The 25,243-nt window shown below is 37.2% G+C and overlaps 1 protein-coding gene across 1 annotated transcript in view; it reads right to left on the reverse strand.

Moving 5' to 3' along the window:
* Positions 1-25,243, reverse strand: part of SLC35F1 (solute carrier family 35 member F1) — a 387,854-nt gene that overhangs the window by 134,569 nt on the left and 228,042 nt on the right. The window contains exon 2 of the mRNA XM_045071150.1: positions 5,884-6,059. Within this exon, the coding sequence (XP_044927085.1) occupies positions 5,884-6,059 (176 nt within the window). The remainder of the gene's footprint in view (positions 1-5,883; positions 6,060-25,243) is intronic.

A 25,243-nucleotide genomic window follows, 5' to 3' on the forward strand; every position in this document is an offset into this window, starting at 1 on the left:
CATGCACTATCCATTAAATTGCTTTTAGCTGGAAGTGTGATCTTTTATTCAAAATTGGAGAGTTTATAAAAGTATCTTTCAATGAAAAAGCAAAACATATAGAATGAGTCACCAGGAATATATCTAATGATGATCAGTGGTGACAGCATTATATTTTCTTTCCAGTGTCTGTCTACGAAATGAAGCACACTTCTCTATTTGTGCTTTTATTATTGATACCCTTTTTTTTTTTTTAAAGATTTTATTTATTTATTTGACAGAGATCACAAGTAGCAGGCAGAGAGAGAGAGAGGAGAAAGCAGGCTCCCCGCTGAGCAGAGAGCGCGATGCGGGGCTTGATCCCAGGACCCTGGGATCATGACCTGAGCTGAAGGCAGAGGCTTAACCCACTGAGCCACCCAGGCACCCCCCCCCTTTTTTTTTTTTTTAATCATCATGCCTGGAGGAAGAAAATAAAAATTGAAAGTGTTTTTTTCCCCCCTAACATCCTGCCTTTGCCCCACAATCCTCTTTTTCCCCATCACAGAGTAAAGAGTGAATGGAAAAATAAAGAGGAATTAAGGAGGCAAGAAGTGAGAAAAACTGCAGATGAAGAAAAGAAGAAGAAAATTATTGACTATTTAAAAACTATGGTTTATCTACACTCAGAAGTTAAAAATTGCCAGAAGAGGAACCATGGTTATCTATTCAAGAAATGCTAAAAGTAGTTCTGGGAAGCATCAGGATTCTTATAATAATTGATAAGAGAAGTTTATGGGCCAAAGGTGAGATGACATTTTTTTCTTGATATCCTATCTTCACCTTTGTTTTTAAAAGCCTGTCACATTTCTTCCCTCTATAATATAAATGCAAGAACTGGTTGGGCTTTAGTTAGACCCCAGTCTGTTCTTTCCTCTTGTTGATAGTCTTTGCTTTCTGTGTTCTCTGCTTCCTGGTTTCAGCTAGCATTATATTGAATTTTAAGGGGAAAAAGAAAAAAGTAGATATGAGGAAAAGTCTTCTTTTGAGAATTTCCTAGGCAAATCCATAAAAATTTTGTAAGCTTCCCTATACTTTTGTAATTACAGTTTTGTGAGATAACAGAAAATATACATATTGGTCTCTGTCCCCAGTTTCTGGCACAGAGCTCCTAAAACTCTTGTAATTTCCTAAGTAATAAGAGTACTCAGGAGCATTTTGTTCTAATGTTTGGTCTTTGACCCCGGTTCCTGACACAGTGTTTCTAAATCCCTTGGAATTTCCAAGGTGATGGTACTATCTTCTGTTTGAATGAAGTGACTCCTGGTGGGCTCCAGGATAGAGAGTGGTTACCACAGAGTCCAAGCCATGATTAGAAGTGTGGAATTTTCAGCCCCAGCTGTCCATTCCCCAAAAAGGGACAAGGGGCTGGACATGGTGTTAATAATCAATTATACCTATGTCATGAGGCTTCCATGAAATTCCCCAAAGAAGAGGCTCCAGAGAGCTTCAGGGTTGACGCACACATGGAAGTGCAGAGAGAGTGGCATGCCCAGAGAGGCACAGAAGCTCCATGCCCCTTCCCACATACTTTGCCCTGCTCATCTCTTTCCTCTGGATGTTCACCTATATCATTTATCATATCCTTTCATAATAAACTGATGAATAGTAAGTAGACTCTTCCTGAGTCTTGGGAACCATTCTAGCAAGTTCATCAAACTCAAGAAGGAAGCTGACGGAATGTTGGATTTGGAGTCCATCAGTCAGAAGCACAGCTTCCAACCCAGACTTGCAACTGGCCTCTGAAGTGAGGGGGCAGTTATGTGAGATTCAGTTCTTAACCTGCATAATCTTATGCTAGGTATCTCCGGGTAGACAGGGTCAGAACTGAGATCAACCATAGGACACCCAGCTGGTGTCACAGAATTACTTGGTAGGAAAAATACCACATATCTGGTGACAATAGCATGAGTAAGGGAAAGAAAGAAGAGAGCTGAGCTTTCCTTTAGAATTCCTGAAGCCCTACTAGGTACATACAGCATGAGTCTGGATTTCAGGCCTTACTTACTTCAAAAAGTACATTTTAACTGCCTAAACAACTTCTCAAAAGTGGATACTATCAACCTACTGAAGTTGTAGTTAAATTCTCAAACTTGCTACAGTGTCAACAGAACTACTTGTTTGAAACACACTTTTTCTGTAAAGTTGTATTATTGAAGCTCTTTGTTATGAACAGCAAAATCATTTTGAATTTTAGAACTATCTGGAATAGGGGCGCCTGGGTGACTCAGTCAGTTAAGTGACGGCCTTTGGCTCACGTCATGATCACAGGGTCCTGGGATTGAGGCCCACGTGGGGCTCCTCTCACAGCAGGGTGTCTGCTTCACCCTCTGCTCCTCCCCTGCTCATGCCCTCTCATCACTCTCAAATAAATAAATAAATAAATAAATAAATAAATAAAAAGGCATGTCAGAAACTATCTGGGATAGAAACCTGTCACCAGTCAAGGAAAGGGTTGACTTATAGGCCAACAAGATATATATATATTTTTTTTTAAAGATTTTATTTATTTATTTGACAGAGAGAGATCACAAGTAGGCAAAGAGGCAGGCAGAGAGAGAGAGAGGAGGAAGCTGGCTCCCTGCGGAGCAGAGAGCCCAATGCGGGACTCGATCCCGGGACGCAAGATCATGACCTGAGCCGAAGGTAGCGGCTTAACCCACTGAGCCACTCAGGTGCCCCAAGATAGATACTTTTTAAAGGAGAATGGAAGTCCGATTTTTTTGTAGGAACCAATTAATAATAAGGGACAAGTTCAGACTCCCGTTGAACTAGAGTTATATTGGAATTTCTACTGGAACCTGTTGCTTCAGGTGTTTGGTCACTGGTTCAGAGCAAATCTAATAAAGAGGACTCAGTTTAATTTTAAGTCAAATCTCCACAAGGCATTTGCCATTGTATCACCCTGGGCACTCTTGAAAGCCTTCTTGCATTTATCACATTGTATTCACATGTGATAATCATAACTTTTTAGAAGTTGTATGGTTACAATGATAAAAAATATTTGTTTAAAAATATCCTGAGACTAACTTCTAGCAGTTATGTGGCCTAAGGTGACATCAAATTAAATGATGGCTTGGCAGGGAAATGGTGTCTGTGCTGGGATAATGGGAAAGACAGTGATTTTGTTCAGTCCTGATCTCCAGGCCTCTGGGAAGAGTGGTCAGGAAGTACCAGCAAAGAAGAAATTGTGGCTGTGAGAGCACATCCCCTGCACACACCAGACTTTTCATCCTTTCATCCTCTCTGCTCTGGTTTTCCTTCCCTCTCATATTGTGGGGTGCACAGGGAAAGAAATTATGTCTCTAGAACATAGTATTGAATCAGCCTATAAAAAAATTAACGTAATTAGTATGTTGATTTCCTGATTTTACCTTAATGCTAGCTTTTTAAAAATTCTAAAGATGAGGGGCGCCTAGGTGGCTCAGTGGGTTAAAGCCGCTGCCTTCAGCTCAGGTCATAATCCCAGGGTCCTGGGATGGGGCCCCGCATGGGGCTCTCTGCTTAGCAGCGAGCCCGCTTCCTCCTCTCTCTGCCTGCCTCTCTGCCTACTTGTGGTCTCTGCCTGTCATCAAATAAATAAAAGCTTAAAAATAAAAATTCTAAAGATGAAGATTAAAACAAACCTTCTAAGTAAACACCCACATAAAGACATGTCAGTGAATTGATGGTAATCTGAGGCAATGGCAGAAATCTCCAGATAGGTCATTTTAGAAACTGATTTTCTCTATCAACTGGATAGGATAAACAGAATTTCCTCAGGTGCCCTTCAGTCTTTTTTCCAAAGAGGCTCCAAATTCCTTGTCCTAGTTTTTGGCCTCTTGCCAAGGGTGCTTCTCCCTGGTCCACTCTCCCCACCCAATCCAGAATCACATTGTCTTGATTTCATTGCTGTGCCTCACTAGACCTCGCCCCAGGGCTGGTTTCTTATTCAGGATTTTAAAATTCAAGCAAAATCCCTTCTTTCTGTTCAAAAGTATCTTCTTTTCCTCCTCCTGCGTCCCCTAGATCCCATATGGAGTTATAGGGACTCCCAGGAGGCCTGTGACCTTGGCCTGGGGTGAGCCTTCCAGCAACTAGTTCTACAGCCTAGAGCAGGTTCCTGACACAGGTGAAACACTGATTTCCTAACTTATAAAATTTTGGATGATAATACTTATTTCCTTTGACTGAAGGAATAATAGAGATAACTTACATACATAGTGTCTAGCACATTATAGAGTTTTGACAAAAGGTATCATTATAATGTTTTGCTATATGTAGTTTTCTAAGCTTTTCTGACTGTGAAATTTTGTTTCTTAGAGTGACAGTTTTATATTTTTCCTCATGAAGTTTTTGTTAAATCTCTGGATTCCTGGAAAGTAAGATGAACAAGAACCTCCAAGACTAGTTACAATTCACCATCTCTTACCTAGACGATTTCATTCTAAAAATCTTGAGAAGATAAATTCACCATATTCCTGTGAATTTCATGGGTTTTCTTTATTGCATTAGTAGTGTGCAAACCGTTAGCTTCCAGATCACACTGAGGAAATATAGCTGAGACTCAACATCTAGAATTTTCGTAGCCTGAGTTTTAGTTGAAATTTATTATGTCTATTGTAGTTTTAAAACAAAGCACCAATAATACAGTTTTTTTTTTTAAGAAGTAAATGAAATTAGCTTTTCCAATACTTAAAAAAATTCCAAAGTTAAACTGGAATTCAGTCCCAGCTGAATAAAATCTAGTATTGGCCACATTGTTATGATTAAGCAATATTATTCTGGATGGCCATTTATATAAAGCATAAAAATGAAATACTTGATATGGTTCTTATAAAAGTTTCAAAAAGTATGATTATTAGGCTTGATGAATAAAGCTATTCACATATCCTTATTTATTATAAGGTATATAATTGTCTTTGAACCTATTAATGATTATTTCTCAATGCATATTTCACAGTGAACAGCTTCTAGGGGGTGAATTGTTGGCCAGAGGAAAGAGGATTTACACCAGATTCAGTGTTACAGTCATAAGGTTCTGAATTACATTCTGTAGAGATACCCCGCCCCCCAAAATATTTCAACTTCAGACCAATTAAAAAGTTGTGTGGTTGTGTGTGTGTGTGTGTTTAAAGATTTTACTTATTTATTTGACAGACAGAGATCACAAGTAGGCAGAGAGGCAGGCAGAAAGAGAGGGGGAAGCAGGCTCCCTGCTGACCAGATGCAGGGCTCCATCCCAGGGTCCTGGGATCATGACCTGAGCCAAAGGCAGAGGCTTTAACCCACTGAGCCATCCTGGTTTTTCTTGCTTTGATTGTTGGAGGACTTGTTTTTATTGTTTTAGCTATTTTAAATTTAGACAGAATATCTCCTCTGCCCATTTGTGGTAGTTTCTTTCCTTTCTTTCCCCCTTTATTATTGATAGAGTTGTTCGTGTTTACTATTTTTATGTTTCTTGTGACAGCTTCCCAAGGAACATACATTTATCTGTTTTTCCCTTGGATTTCTCAGGACGGGCATGAGTGAGGACAGCTGCATCAGGCCATTCCAGCTTCCAGGGAAGCACTCTATTTAGATTCACGGAGGGGTATGAGGAACATTAACAGAAATTCAGATAGTGAGCAATTGTACATTTTGCCTATACATGCATTTCCCACTTCCCGCTGAATTCACACAATTTCTGCTTCTTTGTGATTTATTCATTCATTCTGTTTGCTTTATTACTATAAAATAGAAAAGTGAGATTTGAGGTTCTGAATTGGCTTATGATGCTGTAAGTGAAAAAAGTTAATTTAGTCACGGCTCATCATTCTTCTAGATGCTTGTAAAAAAAGAAATTGAGCTATATTCCAAGCTACATATAGGTTTTTGCATGCTTACCTTGTCTGACAGCTAGTGTGGTGGTATAGACCAAGAAGAGAAGGATGTAATTGAGGAAACTCTGGAAGACTGGTGTATTGGCATGGAAATCTTCTGACAGGTACTTGCTGGTCAAGCCAATTCCACAGATAAGAAGGGATAACACCTGGCCCAGAGCCACAGAGATTAACATCTCCCTGAAAAGTAAAGAGAAACAGCAAACATCAGCAGGAAGTCCATTAAAACAGTAACAGTTAAAATTTACTAAGCATTTGTGCCATTCACTAGGCTAAGTGTAATAAATAGTATTTATTATTGCCTATCACAATGATCCTACAAAAGATGTACAATTTTTAGTGAGGTTTTACAGAGGTGGAAAAAAAAAAAAACCAACCAAGTTTAGAGGGGTTGAGGAAGTTGCTCACTGTCACATAACTAGGAAATGGCAAAGCTGGGATTTGAGACCGAATCTCTCCAAGCGATCCTGGCTTCTAGCCAAGGCATTCTGGAGCCTGTGGGGGGAAATCACCATCATCCCTGATGCCCACCATTGCATTCACTAAATGTTCAGAAACCCGAGAGAGCATTTGCACCCTGACAAAGAGGCATCTCATTGTAACCTTATATCAATAAAGAGAGACTCTTGTTTATAGACTGAAATTTTGGATCCAGGAACCCCTGAAAATCCAAAAGGACCATTTCCTTCCCATTCCCAGATTTTGGATCTTCTTTTGCTCTAGTAAGCACTAATAAGCACTAGTCTCTTTTTTCCTTTACACAAGTTACAAATGATTGCATATTAAACCTGTTATTCATGAAGGAAACTTATTTACCGAGGGGGTACAATAAAACATTTCACACCGTGTAAATATTTTCTGTGGCTTTTTCATAGGCATTGTAGACCACTGTAGTAGGGACTAAAAGCAAGAGTCAAGGGGTTCACTTTGCATAGAAATAAAGTGCCCATATGGATTTTGCCATCATATAAATCTGCACAATCTGACTCAGGAAAAGCTCCTAGAAATACAAAGCAGGCTTCTGCCTTCCCCCAAAGTCCCATCTGACTTTCCTGGTTTATTTATAGAAACAGTAATGTAAAATAAGCAAGGAGTAGTATTTTTAAATAAAAAAGGACTGGTCAGAAAATTTGCAATGTTACATATTTCCTCCCCCACAGCAGATGTGAATCCATCTTTCTGAAAGGGGCAAAGAGTTCTGGGTAGATACCTCAGTGGTGTCTTGCCAAAGAAAGAAAGAAAGAAAGAATGGAAGGGAAGAAGGAAGGAAAGAAGGAAGGAAGGAAGGAAGGAAGGAAGGAAGGAAGGAAGGAAGGAAGGAAAGAAAAGAAAGAAAGAAAGAAAGAAAGAAAGAAAGAAAGAAAGAAAGAAAGAAAGAAAGAAAAGAAATTAATTTAAAGACACCCATCAAATTTTCATCATTCCATTTGTTTCCATGAGGAGGAAAATATTGGCAAGGCATGAGAGCCCATAGAAGGTTTTACTTCCTGAGGTTAACCTGGAGCATGCTGGTAGAGGCTTCCCACTGGTTGTCCTGTTCCCAAACACTGGCCCTGACCTCCCCCACTCCGCAATTCAATCTTTTTTAAGGAATCAAAGACATATTTTTAAACATGTCTAAAATGTCAGTCTGTTGCTTAAAATCCTATAATGGTACCTTTCAAAGTGCAGTGATCTGTAAGGCCTGTGATACATCCTCTACAAAGATGGCTGCCAACATTTCCTCCTATCCCTCCACATTCATGCTGGTCCTCTCAAAGGGAGGTGGGATCTATTTCTTCTTTTCTAACGTGCTTATCTTGTGACTTACTTTGACCAACAGAATGTAAGGGAAAGGATGTCATGTGACTTCTGGGCTAATCCATAAGAAGCTCTGCTGTTTCCAGTTTTGGCTCTCTTCAGATACAGCTTCCATGTAAAGAACCTAGGCTATTAGAGCTTGAGAGACCAAGTGAAGAGGAAAAGAGAGAGCCAGCCAATGCCACCCCAGCTGAAGCACGAACCCTCTGAGGGAGGATCCTGGATCCTCCTGCCCCAGCGCAGCAGTACCAGCCTATGCCACATGGAGCGGAGATGAGCCATTGCCAGAGATAACTGCCCAACTGGAGAATTGCTAGAAACAATCAATGGCTGTTGTTTTAGGGCATGAAATTCACAGTAGTTAGTTATGGAGCAATAGGTAACTGAAATCAAGGCCCCAAATGCCCCCCTCCACTCTTACTACCTCTGAGGCTTTACCTCCTGCTTTCCCCATGAAGCCAGAGCTCCAGTCCTACAGAGCTACCTACATATCAACAGTGAGTTGTAGTCTTCTTCGCTGGCATTATTGTGTTATCACTGTTTCCAGAATGTTCATCTTGCCTTTATCAGTCTGACTCCTGTTCATCTTTTAGGTTTGGCTTATATGTTACCCCCTTTAAGAAGTATTACCTGTCCTCCCTTCGCTGGAATGTTTCTCCTTTACTTCTACATCACTGCATTTTTAAAAAAAATCTTATTTATTTATTTATAAATTTATTTTTTATTTTTAAATTTTATTTATTTTTTTATTTATTCGATTTATTTATTTATTTATTTGATTTTTTTAGATTTATATTATAATTTTATTATCACAAGTAGGCAGAGAAACAGGCAGAGAGAGAAGAAGCAGGCTCCCTGCTGAGCAGAGAGCCCAATGCAGGCTCGATCCCAGGACCCTGGGATCATGATATATCACTGTATTATAATTACTGATTTTACCCCTTTTTTCCCTCTGCCAGACTGTGAAGTCTGCATGATGTTCTTCACCATATCTGTAGCTGGGCAATACCATTCAGAAGAAGTAGAAAATGAAGAGATTCAAAGACAGTGCAGAGATTGGCCTTAGGCAACCCTGAACAATTTTACTGAACTGAAAGGTGATAAAAAAAAAGAAAGGCAAAGGTAAAGAGAAGCACCAGAAATATTCCAGAATTATTTCAAAGGTTTTTAAGCCAGCCTAACACCAGTATGATATCCACTAACAAAAATCATGATAAGGAGTTGGTTTTAGTGCAAAGATAACAAGTATTTTTGGAATATTGAATTTGAGCCACCAGATGAACGTCCAGATGATCCAGCAATATTAGAAACAAGAGATAACAGTTGGATAGGGAGGTCAGCCAGGAGACAAATATGCAGAAGTTACACACCTGAGAATGTCTAAAGTACTAGAAATGGATGATATCACCAAGGAAGGGAGAATGAAAGAGAGAGTAAGAGGGGCTAGGTAAAATCCTTGAGGAATCTGCAGACTGGGGTTAGGGGAGAAAGAAGAGGCACATCATTAGAGTCAGAAGTAGTTAGAAGGCTAAGGGGAAAACCAGGACAGTTCTTGCTATCAGAGAAACCAAGGAAGCAGAGACTTTCATGGAGGAGGTAGTTGTAGTATTGAAAGTTGCTTACAGGGTAGAGAGAATGAGGACTGATGGAAGTTAAGTTGTAGTCATTCCTAGCCTTTGAAGGACCAGTTTTGGCAGAGTGGAGAGTACCAGGGCAATACTGGTATCATGGAAACCAAGGGAACAGGGAATTTACAGAGGGAATAGTTAGTTGTGACTAAGTAGACAGGAAGTGGTAAGATATAAAAGTGTTGACTTTGAAGAATTTTGAAGAATTCAAAGAATTCTTTGAAGGAGTTTGAGCTAGTCACCACAAAACACAATAATTATGATGATAGTTAAAATAATAATGTATAAAATGATTTAAAAATTTAATTTAGCATGGATTCATGATTACCTTTTCACTGGGTCACTCTTGATTACCTGCATAATAACTTACATCCTTAAGTGGAAGAGAAATGAGGAGAGTTACAACTAATTGGCTGCTCCCAGTGCTGAGTGCATCCACTGGAGAACACTGGGTATGGAGTAGGTCTCCTTGGGAAAAGAAGGTTAAAAACTGCCATGATGTGGTAATTCCTACAGCTGCTTGAATTACAACCCTGGCATTCAAAACCTTGGCAATATCCTGTGCCTTTCCTGAACAAAATCAAGCCACCAAAAATGACTGGTTACTTATGTAATAGAAAAAAATTTTAGTTCTTCTGACATATATGTACTGCTATACTATAAAACAGCCATCTACATGTCAGGCACTATATATGCAAAGATGAGTAAGACACAGTCCTTGTCATTGAGGAGATACTAACCAAGATTTTAGGGCTGAGTTCCCAAATAACTTATTACACAGTGAGGCCAGTTAATGAGAAATAACAAAAATAATTCATATTTAGTAAATTCTCACCTAAGTCCTGGGCTTAGCTTTATCTATACATTCTTCTTTAATCCTCATAATAACTGAATGAGGTAGGTAGTACTTTTGTATTTATTTCTCATAGAAATGTGCTGACAATGGGCACATTCTGAAAGTTTATGGTAGAATGAATCCACTTAATCCAGGTATTAATTTACTCCTTAAGAGTTTTTAAAATACAGGGACGCGTGGGTGGCTCAGTTGGTTAAGCAGCTGCCTTTGGCTCGGGTCATGATCCCAGCGTCCTGGGATCGAGTCCCGCATTAGGCTCCTTGCTCCCACATCGGGCTCCTTGCTCAGCAGGGAGCCTGCTTCTCCCTCTGCCTCTGCCTGCCATTCTGTCTGCCTGTGCTCGCTCTCTCTGATAAATAAATAAAATCTTTAAAAAAAAAAAAAGAGTTTTTAAAATACAGTATTGGTTATGTCAGCATTTGAATTAATGACCTTTTAAAATCAAAAGGACTAAAGCAGTAGTCTCTTAATATAGAATGATAACTGGAAGATCAAAATATTTAGAAACCTGTTTTATAAATATTTTATATTTATCTATCTACTGCATATATCATTCTACATTCACAGTATACATTTTTACTAATTTGTACTCTATAAATGCATAAATAAATATGTAGATTTTTAAAAAAGATTTTATTTATTTATTTGACAGAGATCACAAGTAGTCAGAGAGATAGGCAGAGAGAGGGGTGGGGAAGCAGGCTCCCTGCCAAGCAGAGAGCCCCATGCAGGGCTCGATCCAGGGACCCTGAGATCATGGCCTGAGCTGAAGGCAGAGGCTTTAACCCACCGAGCCACCCAGGAGTTTCTAGATATTTAGATGTTTTATGGATACACACATATATACTATAAATCAAATTAATAAAATTATCTCAAGAAGCATTTTTTATGATCTAATAAATGTCAGTTATTATACTAGACACAGAATAATATGGTGAATAAACATCTTAAGGAACTCAGTTTCAAGTAGGAATGGGGCTTGCTACATAACTGCATATCCTAGTGAAAATGTGGGGTCCTTTGTTCAAAAAGCAGGCACAAATGTAATTATAGGTACACACAGAGTTCTCTCCTTCTCAACTTGTTTTTTTTCTTGTCACTTTTTCACCCCTTTCACCCATTTCTCGCAATCCCCAATCCTCACAGCTCTGACAATGACCAATCTGTTCTATTTATCTATGTGCTTTAATAAGAAAAAAAATTCCACATATAAGAGAGATTATGCAGTATTTGTCTAACTTAATCCACTTAGCATAATGCCCTTAAGATCCATCTCTGTGTCATAAACCACCATATACACACCATAATTTTTGTATCCACTCACCAAATGATGGACTATGGTTGTTTCTGTATCTTGGCCATTGCAAATAACATTGCAAAGAACATGAACATGTCCAACAAACATGAACAATCCTTTCTAGTTATCTAGTTTTTCTTTTCTTCAGATAAATACCCAGAAGGGGAACTGTTGGGTTATAAGGTAGTTCTATTTTTAATTTTTTTTTAAACCTCCATACTGTTTTCCACAGTGGCTGTACCAATTTACATTCCAACCAACAGTGCACAAGGGTTTCCTCTTTTCCACATCCTTCCCAACATTTATTTCTTGTTTGTTTGTTTGTTTTTTAAATAATAAGCGTTCTAACAGGTGTGAGGTGATACCTCATTGTGGTTTTGAATTGCATTTCCCTAATAATTAATGATACTGAACATCGTTTCATGTACCTGTTGGACATCTATATGTCTTTGGAAAAATATCTATTTTGATCCTCTGTCTTTTTAAAATTGGATTGTTTATATTTCTGCCATTGAGGTCTTTTATTTGTTTTGCTGTTGTTGTTGTTTTGCCATTGAGTTTTATGAGTTCTTTATATATTTTGAATATTAGCCCCTTAACAAATACACAATTTGTAAACATTTTCTCCCATTCAGTAGATTATTTTTCATTTTATTGATAGTTTTCTTTGCTGTGCAGAAGCTTTTTAGTATGATGTAGTCTCACTTCTTTTTGCTTTTGCTGCTTCTGCTTTTGGTGTCAGATTGAAAAAAATCATCACGAAGACCCATATGAGGGAGCTAATTGCTTATGTTTTCTTCTAGGAGTTTTATGGCTTCAGGTTTTATGTTCAAGTTTTTAATGGATTTTGAGCTAATTTTTGTATAAGATAGCGGTTAAATTTTATTCTTTTGAATGCGGCTATCCAATTTCCCCAATCCCTTCCCATTTATTGAAGAGACTATCCTTTTCCCATTGTATATTCTTGGTTCCTTTGTTGTAAGTTAATTGACCATATATATGTTTGTTTATTCTGATCCATTAATCTATGTATTTGTCATTATGCCAACATTATACTGTGTTTATTACTATACCTTTGTAATAAAGTTTGAAAACAGGAAGCATGATATGCCTCTAGCTTTGTTCTTTCTCAAGATTGCTTTGGCTATTAGTTTTTGTTTTTATTTTTGTTTTTTTGTGGCTCTAAACAAATTTTCAAATTTGTCTTATTTCAGATTTTCAAATTACAAAGAAATGTTCTATTTCTTTGAAAAGTGTCACTGTAATCTTGTAGAGAATGCACCAAATCTGTAGATTGCCTTGGATAGTATGAACATTTTAATAATACTGAATCTTCCAATCCAGAGCACAAAATATCTTTCCATTTATTTGTGTCTTCTAGGTGCCTCGTTAGCGCAGTAGGTAGCGCGTCAGTCTCATATTTGTGTCTTCTTCAATTTCATTCAGGTCTTACAGTTTTTAATACAGGTCTTTTACCTTCTTGGTTAAGTTTATTCCTAGGCATTTTATTGTTTTTGATGCAATTGTAAATGAGATTCTTTTCTTTATTCTCTTACTGATGGTTTGTTATTAATATAAAGAAATGCAACAGATTTTTGTGTATTGATTTTGTAGCTTGCAATTTTACTGAATTCATTTATTGTTTTTAATACTTTTTGGTACTTTTTAGTGTTTTCTATATATAATATCATGTCATCTGCAAATAGTGACAATCTACTTCTTCTTCTCGAATTCAGATTCATTTTATTTCTTTTCTTGTGTAATTACTTTGGCTAGGACTTCCAATACCATATTGAATGAAAGTGGTGAGAGTAGGCATTCTTGTCTTGTTCTTCATCTTGAGAAAATGCTTTAGCTTTTCACCACTGAGTATGATGTTAGCTGTGGGCTTGTCACATATAGCTTTTATTATGTTGAGGATACCCACTTTGTTGAGAGCTTTTATTATAAAAGGATGCTGAATTCTGTCAAATGTTTTTTCTGCATCTACTAAGATGATCATATGATTTTTCTCCTTCATTTTGTTAATGTGGTGTATCAAACTGACTGATTTGCTGATGTTGAGTCATCCCTGAATCCCTGAAATAAATCCCACTTGATCATGGTGTATCATCTTTTTAATGTATTGTTAAATCTTGTTTGCTAACATTTTGTAGAGGATTTCTGCATCTATATTAATAGGGATATTGGCCTTTTTTGTTTGTTTGTTTGTTTTGTTTTTTTTCTTGTGATGTCCTTGTCTGGTTTGATATGAAGAAAATGCTGGCCTCATAAAATGAGTTTGGAAGAGTTCCCGTATCCTCTGTTTTTTAAAAGAGCTTCAGCAAGGATTGGTTTAATTCTTCTTTGAATGTTTGATTTGATTTACCAGTGAGGCCATCTGGTCCTGGACTTTTGTTTGTTGGAAGGTTTTTGATTACTGATTCAATCTCCTTACTAATAACTGGCCTGTTCAGATTTTCTATTTCATCCTGATCCAGTCTTGATAGGTTGTATGTTTCTAGGAATTTGTCCAGTTTTCTAATTTGTCCAATTTCTTGGCATATAATTGTTTGCAGCAGTCTCTTATGATCCTCTGTATTTCTGTGATATCAGTTGTAAAACTACTTTCATGTCTAATTTTATTTATTTAAGCCCTCTGTCCTTTTTTCTTCATGAGTATAACTAAAAGCCTGTTAATTTTGTTTATCTTCTCAAAGAACCAACTCTTAGTTTCACTGATTTTCTCCATGGCCTTTTTAGTCTCTATTTCATTTATTTCTGTTCTAATCTTTATTTCCTTCATTTCCTTCAAGTTTGTTTGTTCTCTTTCTGATTCTTAAGGTGTAAAGTTGGGTTGTTTATATGAAAGTTTCCTTTTTTGAAATATTTTTTGAAAAGTTTTTCGAGGTAGGCATATGCTACCATGAACTGCCTTCTTAGAACAGCTTTTCCTATATCCCACAAACTTTGGTATGTATGTTTCTGTTTTCATTTGCTTCAAGGTATTTTTTGCTTCTCTATTTCTCCATTGGTCTACTGATTGCTCAGCAGCATCTTGTTTAATTTCCACAGATTTGTGAATTTTCCAGCTTTCTTCATATAGATAATTTCTAGTTTCATACTACTGTGGTCAGAAAAAACGCTTGATATGATTTCAATCCTCTGAAATTTATTAAGACTTGTTTTGTGGCCTAACATCATCTATCCTGAAAATGTTCTAATTGCCCTGGAGAATAATGTGTATTCTGTCACTTTTGGATGGAATGTTCCATACATATAATTGTTAAGTTCATCTGATCTAATGTGTTAAGATAAATATTTTCTTATTGATTTTCTCTCTGGATAATCTATCCATTGATGTAAGTGAGGTATTAAAATCTCCTACTATTATTGTACTGTTGTCTATTTCTCCCTTTAGGTCTATTAATTCTTTTTTTTTTTTTCAAGATTTTATTCACTTATTTGTCAGAGAGATAAAGAGAATACAGGCAGGCAGAGTGGCAGGCAGAGTGGCAGGCAGAGGCAGAGGGAGAAGCAGGCTCCTTGCAGAACAAGGAGCCCCTTGTAGGACTTGATCCCAGGACGCTGGGATCATGACCTGAGCCGAAAGCAGCCACTTAACCGACTGAGCCACACAGGCATCCCTAGGTCTATTAATTCTTGTTTTAAATATTTAGGTAATTCTATTTTGGGTGCATAAATATTTGTTTACAAATGCTATATCCTCTTGTTGAACTGACCACTTTATCATTGTGTATTCCCATTTTGGGATCTTATTAGAATCTTTGGTTTAGATTCTATTTTGTCTGATAGAAGTATAGCTACTTCAGCTTTTTTTTTGTGGTTTCCATTTGTATGGAATATTTTTTTCCATCTCTTCACTTTCAATCTGTGTATATCCTTATATCTAAAGTGAGACCTTTATAGGCAACATAAAAATGGGTCTTGCTTTTTTATCTAATCAGCCACCCAATGTTTTTTGATTGGAGAATTAAGTCGATTTACATATAAAGTAATTGTTCTTTTTAAGATTTTATTTATTTATTTGACAGAGAGAGAGAGAGAGAGGTAAGTAGGCAGAGTGGCAGGCAGAGGAAGAGGGAGAGGGGGAAGCAGGCTCCCCCCTAAGCAGAGAGCCGAGGGCAGGGCTCGATCCCAGGACCTTGGGATCATGACCTGAGCCTAAGTGAAAACTTAACCGACTGAGCCACCCAGGTGTCCCTAAAATAATGATTGATAGGTACATGCTTTTTGCCATTTTGTTAATTGTTTACTGGATGTTTTTGCAATTCACTGTTTCTTTCTTCTTCTATTGCTCTCTTCCTTTGTGGTTTGATGACCTTCTGTGTGTGTTTATATTCCTTTTTCTTTATCTTTTGTGTATTTACTATAGGTTTTTGCTTTGTGGTTATCATAGGCTTACATAAAGCAGCTTATAATAGACATTACTATTTTAGAGAGAATTAAATTTTTATAGGTAAGTAAATTGATGCTTAGATTAAGCAACCAGCTCAAGATCACAGAGCTAGCTTGGGGAAGAGTTTAGATGGCAACTAGGTTATATAATTCCAAATTCCAACTTCTTAATTAATTATGCTATACCACCATTATGCTGCAAAAAAACCCCTAAAACCAAAGACAACAAAAAAATTCTTTGCCCTCATGAAAGCACAGAGCACAGTGCTAGAAACCCCAGTTGCTGGGTTCTAGAAGTATTCTGGAGATAGTAAAGGCAAAAAAAAGCCAGCCAGACTGACTAATGAAAATTCTTCCACCAAGACCCCTGTAGTTTAAGCCTTTGAACAGGAAGTCAACACAGGCTTATTCTCTTTTTTTTTAGCCAAACAAAACAGCAAATCTGTAGTAATTAATTTTTGCTTTTAATTAGTGACCATGTCACTTAGCTATTTGATATTACTTGATACAAAATGCAAATTATTGTTTTATCTGTCATACTAATAAAGATGACTTGTAAAGCAGGAAGGAATGGAAGGAGCCCTTTATCAGGTTAGTTCATGAGTTCTTTCCCAAATACAGAAAGCTAAATTCTGTAGCTATTGTAGTTTATACATCTGAGTTAAGTGACTAGAGTCAACAAAGCTAAAAAGTAAGTAAATTAAAATATATATATATAAAGAAACCTAAATATTGACCTAGATAGCAAATTCTGCTAATTCTGCCTCCCCACCCCTGCCATTTTCCTCTCATCAAATTCTTTTTTGTTGTCTTTAAGCACTGGCCAAATCCTTTCTGTGATTTGTTTCACAGAGTGTCCTCTCCAACTCTCTCTTTTTTAGGATCTTTTCAGTTCACTTGTTATTGCCTTATCACTCTGAACAGTTTTTTGTTTTGTTTTTGCATAGGTAACCACCACAATAGATCTGTGGTCCCTTCACCTAATTCTTCCTAATCTGAAGACCCATCTTCTTCAGAAAACCTTGTTTGGCTACTCCTTCTCCCCAAGGCGGAGTTAAGTGCCTTCATATGTACGCTTCTATCTCTATTTGTACTCACCAAATTGCACAACTCATAGCTCCTGAAAAGAAGACAATGCATTCTATTAAATTTCTATGTTCCTTGTGCCTTCAGTATTGCTGGATTAAAAGGAAATAGATGCTCAATAAGTACAGAATGTATGAAGAAACATGTTTACAAGTGAACAAATATTTATAAATGAAAAAGGGCAAAGTCATAGAAGATTTGAAAGATGGCTGCTTACCTTACCTTAAAAAACTACTAGCTCTGAAAGACAAAATCCACCATATTTTTACTGTATTCCATCTTCCAGTTAGACACTGAGTTAATAAGCTATATTCTGTTGCCTTTCTGAACAAGCCTGGTAAGGTGCTATCCTACAAAAATGATGCTAAATATGGTCCTGGGTAGAATTCTGCACAGGGAGCTGCTAGTTATTCATGCAATATATAGAATAACACACCAGATGCATTCTAACATAGGAAACATAGGTTCTATAATTTTAGTAGCAGAAATTGAGAAGAGACTATGATACATACTTCCATCTTCTTTGTTTATGCATTTAAAAGGACATCCTATCCACTTTAAATTCAGAATGACTAGACAATGAAAAATGTATGAGTCTCAGGAAAAACAGTGCTGCTGGGAGCTGAATACCTATTATAATACAGCTTATATTCATAAAGACTGACATAACCATTACCACAAGCACTTTATTCTGTTAAAGAGAAAGACTTTAGAACCTTGTGAATAAACTTGTTACAAATTAGATATTCAAAATAATAAGATTTAAAATAAAACCTGAATTGAATCTTGTTTCTACCCTCCGTTATAAGACTACATTCTTTTAAAAAGGTATGAAAAATTTCAACATAGAGTTATATAATCATATTGCTTTGTAATTCTTTGACATGAGAGTGAAACAATTATGTTATCATCTTGAATCAGAGCATATCAACCTTTCTGTAGAGACATCTTCATTCTGATAACTATTCTCAGGCAAGCCATGATAGATTTGGGTCAGCAGATGAATTCAGATATACATACACAGAGAACACTTAAGTAAACTCCCTTGACTAAAAACAATTTCACTTGAACATGGGAGAAACAGGTGTTCTATTATGTTCTTTAAAAGGCTCATGCTTACAGAAGTTAGGACATTGGCTTCTTGAAGCTCTTTGCTGAAAGGTTTTATAACATTAAGCATTAATTAGACTTCTACATAAGAAGAGCACTAGGCAAGAAGCAAATACACATATTCACAGATTTAATTCAAATTTTATATTCATGGAGTTTAATCTAATCTCTGGTTCTGTGGTATCATATTTTTGTTTTGTTTTGTTTTTTAGAGGAAACAAAGTATGCCACAAAAAGCCCTCCTCAGCAATATTTCAGGGAATCTATGAGGCACTAAGTGTAGGAGACATTTGAAACTCTAGTATGAGAGGATAGGTCAGAACTCTGCATGTAAATTGTATATTGTATATTTAAAGTGGCACAGTGTTGTATATCTAAAGTGGAATAGTGTAAAAGCACCAAATAGGCATTTAGAAGCTTCTGGCTCTTGAGTTCCACTAATTAAGCTCCATAGTCTTGGGCATCTAGGCGTCAGTTCCTTCCTATACAAAGTAGTGAGTGGCTAAGATACCTCTTATGCTCTCCCTTCAAATCTTCTTGGTCTTACCTACCTCCAAGGTCTCTAGTCACTTATTCTAGCTCCAGTGGAGGCCCAACCAATTTTGCATAGACTACAAATAACATTATGTGGGCCAAACCCAGTGGCCCAAGGCCTCATGCTCATTCTGTACACCTTGTGCCTCCTACCCTGGGGATTCCACCATATGCTGAGGGTCAGACTTTGTGAGGATCTGCTTAGTGCCCGTTCTGGGAAGTGCAGGAGAATTACTGCCCTTTACCACTAGAGAACCCACAGCAGACAGATAAATTCTTCTTTCTTCCTCCCTTAGACAGACAGTCCTGAGAAGCAGTCACTTCTTCAGGTTCTCTGAAGAGGTCCTAGCTCACAAGATGCTCTGTTGGGTACTCCTTGTATTGTCTCTCCCTCTACCCCTTTCTCGTGCCTGCTCCTTGGGGCTGCAGACTTCAAAAGAAAGAAGGAAAGAAGGAAAGAAGGAAAGAAAGAAAGAAAGAAAGAAAGAAAGAAAGAAAAAGAAAAGTAACAACACATAAAGCTCTGCTTTCTGGATAACTCAGGTTAAGATAATTAGTTTTAAATTTCCTTCTATTCCATATTCTGACTTACTCTTAGAAGATGCTGGTGTATAATCATCAACTCTTGAAATTGGTATCTTCGATCTTGAAGTCCATTCCTTCTGTGTATTTCATTAAACTGTTTTGGTAGTTGAGTTATCAGTAATGTTTGCTCATTTGTTATGTGCAAACTCTGTGAGTTATGGGATTAGTCACTAAGAAATAAATCAGTCAGTAGTACTTGCCAAGGCATGCTAAGTGCAGGTTATAAGAAAGGAATGTTTGGTCCCTGCCTCCCAGAAGCTTAGAGACATGGAATATAAATAAGTGAAACTATCTAAACAGAGAACATAAAAATACCAATATACTCAAGTAGGTATATAAAATTGCTTGAAGTTGTTGGGATAACTTTAACCTTAAAATGAGACAAAGCAAATCTGGAAGGGTTTCATGGAGAACAATGCATTAAGTCTTTTTGTTTGCTTTAAATAATGGAAGAGATGTAATTTGGAATTGAGAAATTGGCATGCCATCCCAGGTAACAGAATGCTGTGCTTTCTCGGAAGCAGAGACGGACACATGGAATCACTTGGCTCATCAGTGAGAACAGCAATGATGGATAGTAAAGATGGGTGAATAGCAGAGGAACCTACAGCATGGGACAGAGTTTTAATTCAGGAGGAGTTGTTCTTTGGAATTTCTGAGCAAGAGAAATGAAGTAAGCTCTTGCTACAATGTCCCCACATTTCTCTGCTCATTTCCTTAGAACCAAATCTTGTTCTCTTTATGGGGAAAAAAATTCAGGAAGAGGCAAGATCGAAGAACCAGATCTCTTTGTGCGACATCCTCAAAGTCCATTAGCTTCATAGTACATCTACATCTGACCTGGGCATGCCAGTCACACCTTTCATCCTAACATGGCAAAGCTTTGGTCTTGTAATGCTTGCTTCTTCAAATCATCAGCATGGCTTTCTATGCATCTCTCAATACCATTTGCTAACAGAAGAATCTGTTGTTGTCTGTTGCTACTTGTTTTTCTTGTGTTTTATAGCTATTTCTACAGTGATAAGAAGAAGAATTTTTCCAGTAGTATAAAGATTTTGATCATTTATTTACTAATAAATAAGAAATACCAATCAAGGCTAAATAAACAATTACTACATTTAGTGGAATTTTTAAAAGTAATGGGCTGATGACTTTAACAGAACCCCCCACTAAAACTGTGAAAGTTATGTTCATGTTGTGGTTTAGTTTTTACTTTTTTGCTAACATTGTGTTGGGTAATATCTTAAGGCACAATAAACACTTAGAGTGAAGCCCATCTTTAATAAATGTGGAAGAAAGTTCATATTTGAAATTATCTTATTGTCATTACAAATTTTGGTGTATCTTGTTGTTTCATATGATTAGATTTCATTGTGTTTGTTTTATTTTGCAATGTGGCTAATGAAGAAAGGTCAGAGAGAAGTTTCAATTGAGTAAATTTTTTCTTGTTATTTATTTCTGGCACATTTTGGCATTATCTTTGACTCTTAAGTTTTGTGTAGGAATCAGTTTGTGAACTTTAGTTACTGAGTATAATCATTAAATCCTTTAACTAGACCCACATAATCTAAGTGAAGTCATGGGGCTACTGTGAAACCCTTTGAAAGCAGAACATTCACTCTCTTGTCAAAGAATCTCATACCTTAAGTGAGCTGACTATCTAAAGAAGCCAGTCACAAGGGTGCCTGGGTAGCTCATTCAGTTAAGTGTCTACCTTTGGCTCAAGTCAGGATCCCAGGGATTGAGCCTCCTGCATCGGGCTCCCTGCTCAGCAGGGAGCCTGTTTCTCCTTCTGTCCCTCACCCTGCTCTTGTGCTCTCTCACTCTCTCTCTCTCTCAAATAAATAAGTAAAATCTAAAAAAAAAAAAAAAAAGAAGCCAGTTACAAAAGACAACATATTACATGACTCCTTTTATATGAAATGTCTAGAATAGGCAAATCTACAGAGACAGGAAGTAGAGGGCTGGTTGCTTAGGGCTGGGAGGATGGGGAGATAGGGAGGTTTTAGCTGAAGAGGACGGAATTTCTTTTTTGAGGTGATGAAATGTTCTAAAATTGACTATGCTGTTAGTTGCACATCTCTGTATATAAATACTGATATACTAAAAACCAATGAAATGTACACTTTAAATAAATGGATTGTATGGTATATGAATGATATCTCAGTAAAGCTGTTATTAAAAGAAAGAGAAAAAAGGAAAGGAAAGAGGAAGGAGTAAAATAGATAAGCAAAAAAGATAAAAGAAAAATAAAATTACACAGCAGGTAAAAAAAAATTCAAACATTTCATCTACAAATTGAGTGATTATGCTAGGGTCAATTTATATATTAAGAATTAGTCAAGCTTAATAACTTTCTTATATTTTTCTATATATAAAATAAAGATTTTTTTCTTTTAAATTATACGTGGCAGTAAAGTTTTCTTCCTGGATCCCAGGGAATCATCTCACATTATCCCTTGAAATGTGTACTCTCATTTTTATTTACTTAAAAGATAAGCTTTCAATCATTAGCTTGGAAGGTAAGAACACTTGTCATTCTTCTCCAGAGAATGAACATGGTGTTGTAAAATAAGAACATGCTTTGAAAATGGATTTGGATCTTGCTTCTGCCACTAATCACTGAGACTCATTTTGTTCATCTATAAAGTGGGGATAATAATATATACCTCACAGGACTGTCATAAAGACTAAATGAGATAGGGGCACCTGGGTGGCTCAGTGGGTTAAGCCGCTGCCTTCCGCTCAGGTCATGATCTCAGGGTCCTGGGATCGAGTCCCGCATCGGGCTCTCTGCTCAGCAGGGAGCCTGCTTCCCTCTCTCTCTCTCTCTGCCTGCCTCTCTGACTACTTGTGATCTCTCTCTGTCAAATAAATCAATAAAATATTTAAAAAAAAAAAGACTAAATGAGATAGTTTTTTAAATGTCTCGGTACTACAGTAACTGGCTCAGGGTAAACGCCTAGAATCATAGCTCTCACTACCTTTCGGTACATTTTAGAAGTACCCTTAAATCATACTGACTACTGAAATCTATCTATAAGATTGCATTATACATTTAGGAAAAATTAGAGAAAATATTGTTAACATGCATTGTAAATTTATTTTCACAAGTTCTGACTAGTACTTGTACTCTCAAATTTGGAAAATTTAAAGGATTTCTGACCTTTAGAAATCAAGGAAGGTAAACAAAAAAGAAATGAGGAATATTTATTTATTTATTTATTTATTTATTTATTTGCGAGAGAGAGAGAGAGAGAGAGAGAGAGAGAATGTGAGAGGGGAAAGGGTCAGAGGGAGAAGCAGACGCCCTGCTAAGCAGAGAGCCGGATATAGGACTCCCAGATTATGACCTGGGCCAAAGGCAGTCACTTAACCAACTGTGCTACCGAGGTGCCCCCAAATGAGGAATATGTAAAGAGTCTTACCTGCCCTATTATGAAACTAACATCTTACTTTTTAATAGAGATTTCAACTTGACCTTCTCATACTTGCTAATAACATCTTCTTGGAGAATAGAAAAGAGATGATGATATTTTCAGGCCAACTGTGTTACTGATTTTTTTTTCTTTTATGCATTTTTAAATGACTTCGACATTTTTCATTACAAAATGCTTTTAACTTTGTATTTTTAATTATGTTAGTGATCCCTGAGACCAAATGGCAAACATTTAACTTTAAAATCTACTGAATAAATAAAAACAAAGTGCACTGGTGATTCACGTTCTTTTAAAATAAAGACTCATGTCAAATTCCATTATTTTGTCACATATTTACCAAATTTGTATGCATGCAGTACAGTGTATTTGAAGTAGAGCAAATTGGGAAAATTAGACTCCACTAAGTGCTGAACTTCTCTGCACACAATTAAAACCTGCTTGAAAAATGTATAATCAACTGAGATCATCAATTATGTCTTTTACTTGAAGGATATGCAGGGAAATCAGGATAAAAAGGTAGGGAAGCCAGGCCTCAATTTACAAGACAAATATATCTGGTTTTTGCTTTCAAGTCATAAAAGGATCTTCTGAGTGGAAGCTAGCAGACATTTTTCTTCATCATTTTTTGCATCAAAAGATGACTCCAGTTGCCCCTTTATAAGGAACTGACGATAGAGTCTCGGGACTTCTGATCCACTGCCTTGAAAAACGACTCAAAATCACACCAAAATCCAATTTTTGCATCATGAGCTAGACACAACTTATTTTAGAGGAAACGGTTTTCTGTTAAGAATAAAAATTGGTGGGGCGCCTGGGTGGCTCAGTCGGGTAAATCCTCTGCCTTCGGCACAGGTCATGATCCCAGGTCATGATCCCAGGACCCTGGGATCGAGCCCCGCATCGGGCTCTCTGCTCAGCGGGGAGCCTGCTTCCCTTCCTTTCTCTCTGCCTGCCTCTGCCTACTTGTGATCTTTGTCTGTCAAATAAATAAATAAAATCTTTAAAAAAAGAATAAAAATTGGATATTTATCATAATTAATATTATAGTGACTGAAAAGACATTTAACCTGTTGAAATTTCTACTGTAGGAATGATTTTAACAGAAAATAAAATCTATTACTGACACTCTTTCTTCAGGGTTAGAGGAAAAGGCAGTCAGAAGGAAGGGCTGTCTTTAAGTGGGAAATCCAAAAAGGCTCTCAGCTGCCTTTAAGATGGAAAAGGGAAAAAGGCCACACGGGAGAGAAAGCTCTTGAGGCAGGGCAACCTAAGGAGGATTTTTAAAGACTCCGTAGGGGATGAGGGCAGGTAAAGAAAAAAAACAACAAAATTAAATCGATGAATTTGTTAAGACAGCTCAGATTTGTTCATGAGGTACAAAATGTTCCAACTTTTTAAAAACTACCAAGACTAAGCTTTGTGGTAAAAACACGAGGCCAAAAAAAAAAAAAAGGCAGATTTCGAACTAAAGGTGCCACAGTGATTTTTTTTTTTAAATTCTGAAGAGTATTCTCATTAAATTCACATTCTGTGTGAAAGAGATGAGCCTGTTCATACTAGTGGAGCCAGGGCCAAGTCTACTGATTGAAGACCAGCCTCTAGTCCTCAGGTTGCGGGAACCCCCTGACACTTTTTAAAGAAGGAAGAAAAGAATAATGAAGGGTTGCTTTAGTCAACATAAGTTGTGTGCTCACCATTCTCCTAGTTGAGCAAATCTGTGAAACACTCTGTTAATCCGACAGGGTGACTTCTGGTATACCTGATGGTGCAATGCAGTCCCCAGAGTGAGAAGGCACGTGATCCAGTACCTTCTGAACGTGCACCAGGGCTTCACTCTGGTCTGCTTTGTATGATACAACCACCCTTTCAAAATGTGGACTGCTAGGGAAAGCATCACTTACTAGCCTCCAGCGGAAGCCCTTTACACACCACTTTTCCTTCCTTTTCACTTATGTCAAGACTTGGGTAAATGCAAGGAATTTCATTTCGTTTCCTACTAAAGGCTACAACGATTTCCAAACTGTCCAAAACACAGAGCGCACCTAATGTGTATGTGGCAAAATACCAAAAGAGAACATTAAGATTTTGTCTTTCAAATTTAATAAAGGAGAACGGCCTCATTCAGTGTTTTAAAGTTCCTCCAAAGGGGAAATGAATAAAACCCTGAGAGCTGAAAAATAAACACTCCAATTTAATTCTAACAATATTTTTTACTAACCTTTCCTTTTCTGTCTACCTGCCCCTCCTGCACACTGCGCCTAAGTTGTTGCAACTGTCTAAAGCTCCTTTGATGCAACAGCTGCAGGAATATAGCTCGGTGACTGAGAACAATATCATGGCATTATGACAGTTTCAGCATATTGGTAAACCAAGAGAGCAATGGGCTTACCTTCTACTTGTGAAGCCTTCAGCTAGAGGCATTTTGAAATCAAGAAAATACAGGGAAAAGACACTTGTTGTCCCCCTTTGTTTCTTGAATCACAAAAGTATATAGCCTTAGAAGGCTTCTGTTGTACTAAGTTGATCATGGCAACAAACAACCCAAAGACCATCTTATGACTATCCTTCAGGAAAATGAACTATGTGAGCATCCTTCCAGTGGTGCTTATGTAGCAGTATTCATGTGATAC

This window comes from Mustela putorius, unplaced genomic scaffold (genome assembly GCF_011764305.1).
Source record: "Mustela putorius furo isolate JIRA1106 unplaced genomic scaffold, ASM1176430v1.1 tig00003983_pilon_pilon_pilon, whole genome shotgun sequence".
Lineage (NCBI taxonomy): Eukaryota > Metazoa > Chordata > Mammalia > Carnivora > Mustelidae > Mustela > Mustela putorius.